This window comes from Pterocles gutturalis, unplaced genomic scaffold (assembly GCF_000699245.1).
Source record: "Pterocles gutturalis isolate BGI_N339 unplaced genomic scaffold, ASM69924v1 scaffold11541, whole genome shotgun sequence".
Classification (NCBI taxonomy): domain Eukaryota; kingdom Metazoa; phylum Chordata; class Aves; order Pterocliformes; family Pteroclidae; genus Pterocles; species Pterocles gutturalis.
In genome coordinates this window covers 1-9626 of record NW_010097920.1, presented here as the reverse complement: position 1 = coordinate 9626, position 9626 = coordinate 1, and the positions used below count along the sequence as shown (strand labels likewise).

At 44.0% G+C, this 9626-nt stretch overlaps 2 protein-coding genes across 2 annotated transcripts in view; one reads left to right on the top strand and one right to left on the bottom strand.

Moving 5' to 3' along the window:
* The window catches only part of LOC104471662 (adenosine receptor A3-like), a 2795-nt gene extending 2157 nt beyond the window's left edge, over positions 1–638 (top strand). The window contains exon 3 of the mRNA XM_010087072.1: positions 616–638. Coding sequence (XP_010085374.1) covers positions 616–638 — 23 coding nt within the window. The remainder of the gene's footprint in view (positions 1–615) is intronic.
* A 6305-nt stretch (positions 639–6943) lies between these two features.
* Positions 6944–9343, bottom strand: ATP5F1 (ATP synthase, H+ transporting, mitochondrial Fo complex, subunit B1; the record flags this gene model as incomplete). The annotated part of the gene is made up of 5 exons (XM_010087059.1): positions 6944–7015; positions 7608–7787; positions 8008–8133; positions 8543–8706; positions 9198–9343. Coding segments are annotated over 5 exons (688 nt in total), but the record flags the coding sequence as incomplete, so codon positions are not given.
* Positions 9344–9626: the final 283 nt, after the last annotated feature.

Here is a 9626-nt window from a genome sequence, read left to right as displayed (position 1 = left end):
GGGCAAGAGCTGACCTGTTGAACACACTGACGCTAGTCACTAACGAAATATGCCAGGGACAGGGGGGCATGCCGGGCATGCCAGACAGACACTACTGTCAAAAAATAAACTAACGATATATTTAAGTTCTTTCCTCCTTCTCCAGCTCCTTAACCAAGGACAGAATCGACTATCTCTAAGCCATCAACGATGCATCTTCCTAACTTTTTACTAAAACCCAGACATTTTGTGGATTCTTCCCACACAGCATAGTCCCATGCTTTATTCTCCCTGCAATCACAGTTTTCCTAACACCTGATTTAAATGTAATTCTCTGCAAGTCTCCCCTGTAAACCTGAGGACTAGTTGCTCTTTTTTGTAGCACCCTGTTACAGATCTGAAGGCTACTCTAAAGGTGTATGTAAATACGTGTCTAGATATGCCTTTGTATTAATTGTTTCAAAATACAGAAGAGATCCTTCAGACAAATTTTGTCTAGTGTTGTTTTTCCTTCCATAAAGATTGGCTAAGTCCTCTGAAAAATGGGATAAAGGTGTTCTTTGTTGGTGACACAGCAGTTCACAATCCAGGCATGTCCCCGCTGACTGTTCTTACATCCTTTGTCTTCTCTCTCAGTTCAGGCTATCTACTTGAGTTAGGCAACTTGTGCTGCCCTCAGCATTGTCACATTTTCATTAATAATAATAAATATTAGAATCATAGAATCATAGAATCATTAAGGTTGGAAAAGACCTCAAGGATCATCAAGTCCAACCCAACACCACCTAACTCACTAAACCATGTCCCTAAGCACCACATCTACACGTTTCTTGAACACCTCCAGGGATGGTGACTCAACCACCTCCCTGGGCAGCCTGTTCCAATGCCTGATCACTCTTTCAGTGAAGAAATTTTTCCTAATATCCAGCCTAAACCTTCCCTGGTGTAACTTGAGGCCATTAGATAGATTGTATATTAATTCAGCCTGCTCTTCTTCTACAACAACCAAAAAAGCAGCCTGCATGAAGTCCCCACGTTGTTTTAGTCGGTGTTCTGACCAGGACAGCACAGAAATTGCAGTAAATATGACACACAGCTCAAGCTGAAAATAGGTCAGCAAAGGCCAGGATCTTTTTTTCTCCATCTCTAAGTAAGAAAGTGGTCTAGAAAAAGCAGAAAAGGGAGTGCATCATTCTGTTATTTATCTCAGAAAGTGCTGACATCTGCTCCTTTATCTGAGATCAGACATCTCCATTTATAATCTGATGTAACCCTTGTCACAGGCCAAAGCTCTGCCCTGTCGCACGGTTCCACTCTAACACACAGGCCAGCAAAGGAAGCCACTGCAGAAGCACACCAGAACTCTGCTGCACCATCTCCCGTATCAGCTGATAGAACTGATTGCTTTCAGCAGAAAACCAGATCCCACCTAAAGACCAGAAAATGATTCATCAGAATGCCACACAGCAAACTTTGCCTGGGTATTTCTGAGAAGTTGAGAAAAGAGTTTTTAAACAACCAAAAAATAAACTGTGAACCCACTGCAATCATCCCCCATGAGCCTCTCAGCAGCTGCACGTTCTGAGGAGTAAATGAGTATTGTCTCTATTAAATAGCGCTTGAAAAAAAACCCACCAAGCCTGAGATGAGATTCGGCAAAACAGAGAGAAGCTCTGCTCCCGAGCCGGTGAAAGCCAGCAGCCCGACTCGCAGCGCTGCTTCCCTGCTGCCATCAGGCGCCCCAGCCGGTGGCACCCCCCGTGGCACAGCCCATCTCCGGCGTCCGCAGCCTCCGGGATGCCAGACCCGCTGCCTGCAGCACGCAGGGGGCTGCGGGACCCGAGGCACTTGTCCTGCCCAAGGGATTCCTGTTTCCCACAGCCCAACGCAACCAGCTGCATTGTCAGAATAGAGCAACACCTGCCAGCATCCGACACGCCGGTGACCAGAAGCACGGAGGCTCCTGAAGCCCAGAGGGCTGGGGCAGCGGGGAACTTCGCTCCGGATTCAGCCTCGCAGAAGCGTTGTGTGACAGATGTGACACTGCACTCCCTCGGGCAACAAACCTCCCGCCCGCGGGCACAGGAACGGGCAGAGGAGCTTCTCTGCAGCTGCTGAGACAGAGTCACTAGTGGTAACTTATTCCCCAGTTTATGGCATGATCCTAAACTTTTTACCGTGTCTTTAGAACATTACGGGTAATAACACACAAATCAACATTTCCAAGAATTTTGACTGCCACACTGTGGTTGTGTGTTTCTTTTATGTCACCCCATCAGGAAGCTGACATTTGCAAACAAATATTTCATTAACATGACTTCAATAAGCAGAAAATAACTAATCAGAGTACTTAACAACCATAAAAACCAAGAAAAATCCTACGGTCCGTGACAGAAAAGGGAAACAAGGGCACGGGCACGAATAAATGCAGAGAAACCTTACCAATTCTCTTTGGTAGTTCAAAGCCATAGCAAACACACAGACACCTATCGTTGTAAGGATTCACTGAGATTTCTACAGATGAGGAAATACGGTATAAAAAGCAATTTGTCCACAACCATTGGCAAGAAGTTTGGAATGGGAGGCATCAGTTTCCCCTGATAGCTCTAAAATCAGCTGAGGCTACACGCGGCAGCACTGGCACGTCTCAGAGCACAACAGGCCATGATGCAATGTTCTGGTAACATCCGATGTGCAGAAAGCACAAGTGTCTTCGTTTCACTAGAAACTTCATCATCACACAGCCACCGGCGGCTTACTCCGATTGAAGACAACAGCGGCGTAGGCAATATCATTCTGGGGATGTGAAAGAAGCCACAAGCATTAGAGAGCATGCAAGCATCAGATCTCAGCATGAATTTCCTGCTCTTCATTTGTCCTCAACACTACACACCATAAGCAATCACAGCCAGTCCCCGCACACAGGAACTCTAGTAAATGCTCGGCTGGGTCAGAGCTGTGTTCGGCCCAGCTCAGGATCCTGGGTCAACTCTGCACTACGGGCTTCCAAAAAAATCATGAATTAAAATCCTTGCCCTTTAAAAAGATTCTCTCAGAGCTGTGGTCGGCCCAGCTCAGGATCCTGGGTCAACTCTGCACTACGGGCTTCCAAAAAAATCAGTATCATGAATTAAAATCCTTGCCCTTTAAGAAGATTCTCCCCTAACCTGCCTAATTAGTGGTTTAGTTCACCAGAACCCTTGAAATACGTGGGGAGGATGGCATTTGAGCCCTATGACAACAGAGGAGGAATAATATTTCCTCCTGCTGTCCAGGTATCTCCCTGGACTACCATAAACACAGGCTAGAGCCTAGATGCACAGAAGAAAGCACTTTTCCTTAGTCAGAAGAACTGCTGACTAACCCTTGAGTATTGCAAGAGCAAACCTCTTTTCTCCATCCCCCTGCCCAATCAGTGTTTACCATTCCACCAGGAATCTGAAGCCTCTGCATAAAGCATTCAAAATTATAGTTGTGATCTTTACCTGGACATTATTAGCAGTTTCCTCCGTCACTGTCTGGGAGGGAACTCGCTCTTGTGCGGTTTGCTGGGATCTCTTGTACTCTAGGCAGGAGAGGGAGACCAGTCTCAGGTGTCTGCTCCACGTCTGGAGACAGCAGTGCAGGGGAAGCACGAGAGAGGGGTGACACGGCAGCAGCAGGGTGCGTGGCTTTAACACAGCTCGTGAGATCTGCCGCAGACCTTCACTGCAAAGCGAGCAGCAGGAGGGCAGCCCGTCCCTGCCTGCCTCTTGGAAGTGCCCAGACCAGGATGAAAGCAACTGGGGAATTTGGTGATGAAACGCAGTGTGGCCAGTGTTAGGATGAAAAAACTCCAAAACAAACTCAACCAACAAAACCACCGCAACTCATCAGTGCTGAAGTTAACTCTTCTGTAAAAACAGCCCCTGGGATGATTCACGAGGAGTTTCTGCCAGGAATGACCTGTTCACGGATACATTAATCATTCAAGGGAGATATAATTTGAGCCTCTTTCAAAGTAACCTCTGTAGAAGTCACTTCAAAACCCCAGAGCTGTAACAGGCAGCCCAAAGAGCATGGAAACTTAGTACAACCCACGGGGAGATGTGCAGCACAAGATGTTGGGCACTTCTCTGCCACCAGGTCTGGATCAACGTGCTGCTGTTACGCCCTCTACCGCGCCACTTACTTTTTCTGAAGAGGCAGATGATTGCAAAAACCAGAACAGCAAACAGGACTCCAGAAATAAAGGCTAGTGATACGGAGAGTATTTCATGGCTGTTGGCACACAGAAAACAGTGTCAGGATCCCCAGTTTCAGCAGAGGTGTTGAAGAATCAGTAGTGCTCAAATTCCCCAAACGTTATGAACTGCAATACATCATTTATCCCAAGCCCCATCAGATTAAAAGGTGCTTATCTTCACTAAGCATCACTATGAATTAAATATCCAGTGCACAGACTGGAAAATCCTAAGCAACCTTTTATTGCCCCAAGACATAAAATGTATTACATATAACTCCTCCCTTACAGAAGGAGTCTGTGGTCTCAGGGAACTGTGAAGTCAGGAAATAAAGGTGGAGAATTTACGTATCAATCCAGCATTTGACTTCTGAAGCTTTTACATCAGCCGCAGAGGTATAGACAGTGGTGTATACAGTGGTACGTACAGTGACAGTAGTGGGAGTGGGTTCTGGTGTAACTGGAAGCGAGTAGAAAAAAAAAATCAAAACCTGGTTTTAAAACATTACTTTCTCCAGTAATATTACAAGCAACAAGAACGACAGAAGGCATGCACCCATTCAAGTATTACTGTAAGTATACCATTGCTCTATCAGAGGGCTGAAAGGGGAAACAGCAGACAGAAAAATTTGTTCATGTCGTTACTGTCTCACAGCAGCCTTTGGCAGTCACACAGTGCCTCCCCAAATGCAGACATCTGCTCAGCCACCCTTTTTGGGTCAGGACAATATCAACTTAGTCAAGAATCCCGCATCGAAGAAAATTCCTTAAAGAGGAAAATACCTGTGCTTGCTTTTGAGGATCTACTTCCCATTCTCTCCAAACACTAATGAACAGTGAGAGCAGCTAAAAGGAGGGGAGGGGGGAAAACATTATTTATACACACACACACTAGAGCAAAACAAACCTATCACCCTCTTCTGTCGCACAGACTTTATTTTCTCAGTTTCAGACATCTTACACAAGCGGGCACAAAGCCACAGCAGCAAACCCGGCAGTTATTCAGCACAAATCCCATTTCCCCATGTCTTGTTCCTTTGCGTGCACATGCATGTTCTATACTTTCACCAACACACCACCTTCTTTCTAAAGGATGGAGTATATTTAATAACTAAAAGCACTCATCATACTGTTTTTACAGCAGCTAGAACTGAACAAACACTTCCATCATCAGAAGCAGCTTTGACAAAATGCCCCTGTAAGTTTTTCTTAATTTACTTTTTTTTAGGAATGATAACTTCTCAAATTTGGGGATAGAATTTTAAAGATTGGGAAATATCAGTCTACTACAAAATTCCTGCCCTGGTATTCATCACTACATGACCTGCAAACCGCACACTGTGGGTAACATGGAAGTATTGCTGACAGCAACATGGAAGTAAACATCCTGCGCCCTGCTGCCGTCACCTTTTTCCACTGCGTGCCCATTTGGTTGCCCACATTCCAGAACAAATGGTTAAGACCTCCCAGTTTCCTACACCAAGTCTAGAAGCACGTTGCGTTTGCTGTAAGAAAAGTAAGAGAGACACAGCTCCATCTTACCTCGCACCATAGAACCGCTGCCCACCTGCTGGCAGAAAACTCCTGGAGCTCAGCACAGCAGTTTAACCGCTTGCTTTGTGAAAAGAACCTCTGTCAAACTCGTGAAAGCTCAAGGGTCATTCAAATGTGGGGTTACACAAATGTGGAAGTTGAGCAACTTCACTTTTTCAGTTTTTTAATTAAAAAAAACAGGAAACGATGAAAAACACCTGCATCCTCAGGGGCTGTTGATATAACAAGAAAAAAATTCAGCTTCCACTTAAGTCAGTTTAATTTTAAGTAAGGTTCTTACCTCTAAAAAACACCTTTTATTGCTGAACTGTTGTGCTGAAAAGTGTAGAAAACTGCTGCTTTACTAACTCCACTAAAAATGAGCATTTCCTTCCTGTAGCAACAATCCATACCAAAGAGGTACGTAAACACACCCTAGTCTGCTTATTTCACAAATAAACCACTTCCCAACACAGAAAGGATAAGATTACACATAGGTAAGTGCTTTGCTCAGCTGGCACATTTGAAATACAAAAAAAAATCATTCAGGGAAAAGTTTCCTATAGAAAGAAAATGAAAAGGCTTATATTGTGTGTTTTCATAATACGCACAGAACTATTTTCCTTGTTACACAAAAATGAAAAAAACCCAAGTTTTCTGGTAGCTTTTGCTAAGTTTCCTGCTCAGTGGAAAAGAGGATGTAGCTGGCAGGAAGATGCTTTTGCCGCTATCTGAAGATTTGTTATGAAAGTGTTTTTTTCAGTTCATTTTTAGAGAACATTCAGAGTACCTCCAAGTATTGGACTAGGTTAATGGGAGCACTGGCACTCCTTTTGATTTTAGAATATGTTTATAATTACAGCAGATATCTATAGGTCATTATCACACAGAATGCTAAACCAAAAACCGATCACTGTATGAGCACCAGAATTTTTCACTGGGAAGTTCTGTGTCTTATCTCTGGAAGCATTCGCGACAAACCAGGAACCAAACAGAATGGCCTGTGCTGTGGTTGCACACAATCCCCCACCAAAACTAACCGTAGCAGTTTGTGTGACCCATCTCGCTACTCCAAACACAACAAGGGAATTACTGTTGCTACTGCAAGAGAAAGACAGCAGAGAGTTTTGTTTGTTTGTTTAATGATACTTCAGAATCATACAGTTTCCAACAGTAAGTGATGAGACACGGTAGTGGAATCGGACGCGGTTACACTGCTGCCTGGGCATTCTTCGATAATGCCTTCAGGTCCAAAATGCACTTTGCAATACTGTCCTTCTGCTGCAAAAGAAAGGAAAAAAGCTTTCAGAAGAAGGGCTTTATGAAAGACACTTAAACAAGCAAAATATGCATTCTAACGCATTTTAGATATCCCTTTTTAGACCCACAAAGCCAGTTACAGATTAAAAGCGATATAATTATAGCTCATGAGGTCAGAGATCCAAATCCAAACGGTGACCTGCACTAAAGCATCTCTATGCGATGCTAGGAACATATTTTCTTGATTTGTTCTTGGTTCCACTCCTTAAAAGAAAGGACACCTGGAACCCGGCTGCAGATCTTAAGCTGCCGCGGTCTTTTACAGGGAATCAGTGAGTTCCCTGACCCGTTGGCCACGTATCTTATCACAAGCTTCGCTCTATGCTGCAACAATGAACACCACCTGTAATTCTAGCTTAAACCACCAGCAACACAAGCACACGGTACCTAGTAACTGGGCTTGTTAGCTCTTACTCAGCAGTAAGAACATCTTGCAGCCACATTTGTAAGTCACCCAAAGATGACCCATCATGTTCTGGCTTAAGGCAGAATCACTGGACAGCAAATATTTGTACAGACTAAAACATAAAGCAGATTAAGAAAAACCAAGTACCTGCTGAGGTGTGATGCTCTGAATAACATTTTTCTCCACCCACTGAATCATGTGATCTTGTTCTCTCTGACGCTTTAAATTCTGTATAGCCACTTGATAGTCCAGCCTTTTCTTCACTTCGTTGTACACCATCAGTAATCTCTCTCGGTAATTAGCTTCCAGCAACATTGCAACGTTATTCTAGACACAGAAGATGAAATCAAAGGGTCAACGATTGGCAAGAATACAGAACAGGAGCAAACACGTTCTATGGGAAAAGATCAGGGGATCAGACCCCGGAACCGGCCCTGCCTGCAACACCCAGAGCGTGAACAGTTTGCCACTTGGGAGCAAGCATCTACACCAAGACGGTGCAGTGGAGGCTGCAGTGGAAGTGAACAGTAAAGCTGGAACTGCATACCCGCTTAGCGTCAAAAAGGTAATTGCGGCCTTCAACCCGCCATTGCTCCTTCTTCTCCAGTTCAATAGCCGTCTCCAGATCTTTAATAGCCTCATTTTTCACAGCTAAAGCTTTACCAATTTTCTCCTGAAAGAAGAAATAAAAAAACCACGCTTCAGAAACAAAAAAGATGCAAGGAAAACAAGTGATCTGTAATTAACTTCTGAAATTCTGCATTAAAATTTGAGAAATGTGTGCATAAACTGGATTGTGCCAGGGTTGAGGCTAAAGGGCGGCAAGACAGAAGAGTTAAGGTTCACCATCAATTCTACTTTACAAAAATCGTTTGTGCCGGTATGAGGTGTTTTGTTTTTGAAGACTTATGTAGCAATACCAACATAAGACCTAAAACATTCCTTATTTAAGCAACAGTCTGAAAATATTAAGACTCTGATATTTATGACAGCCTAGACACAGTGTTCTTTTAAATGTTTAAGCAGATAACTTAGAATAGTTATCCACTACTACAGAGATACATTATGGTTTCTTTTGTTACCTCATTAAGTTTGTCAGCAAACTCTGCTACAGCAGGCCCGTATTTTTTTACGCCATAAATGATGACTGTTAATATGCAGGCAGCTGCAACTGTCTCGTGGTTAATTACATAGATTTCCTTAGAGAGAAGGTAAAGCAGGAGTCCAGTTCCCAACATATAAGGTCCTAAAGAAAAAATAAAGCAGCATTATTTCTACAAAGCACAGAGGCCAAACATCTAAGAGGTAGCTAGTTTAAGGCCTACAAGAAGATCAGGAGATATTCTCTTTCAACACAGCAAAAAGTAGAAACCCAATATCACCAAGGGGAACGGTGCCATGATGGTGCTCGCCAGAAGTGAGGAGCAACGTGCACCTTGCATAGGACCTGCTGCTTCTGCTCACTGGGAAACAGAGGGGAAAAAAAAAATCTCTGTTTAAAGGTTTTGAGGGTCAGCAGGCAAATACATCCTTTCGCAACATCAAGCTCATGACATTCTTTTAGCCTTTAAAGCCCAGGTGCCTAGCTTTGGAGCCAGGAACTGCTGCACTGGTTCATTCTTCACAATCTCCTTCTGAATTTTCCCTAATATTTTACCATTTCAGCAGCCAGAAGGGGTGGACAGAACTAAATAAGTATAACTAAACACACGTTTAAAAAGAAAAGTATATATTAACCTGTAACTCCTGTTTTAGGATAGAGAAATTGGAAAAACTCCTCAGGGATCAAACCATGACGTACTTCTCCTCCTTTCTCAGGCAGAGGGGGCAACGGAGCCAAACACTGCTGAGTCGTATGTAGTGGTCTTGTGGCGTGCAACACACTGTAAGTAACGAGCAAGTTTCCATTAAGCTTCTTAAAGAAAACCCCATTAGATGAGACTCACACACATTTCCAATTACACAGGCAGGCACCCGTTAGACACGCCTCCTGCGAGGCAGTGGGTGGGACCAGATAACCTCCAGAGGTTCCTTCCGACCAGAACTATTTTGTAAGCCCCCAACATTAACTAGAAGGATAAACACAACCCCCCAGAATAACGTTATTTAAAGACAAGCCAGTTTCTGAGGCCGGTCAGTTTCCAGGGGCTCCCAGGCAGCCTGTCA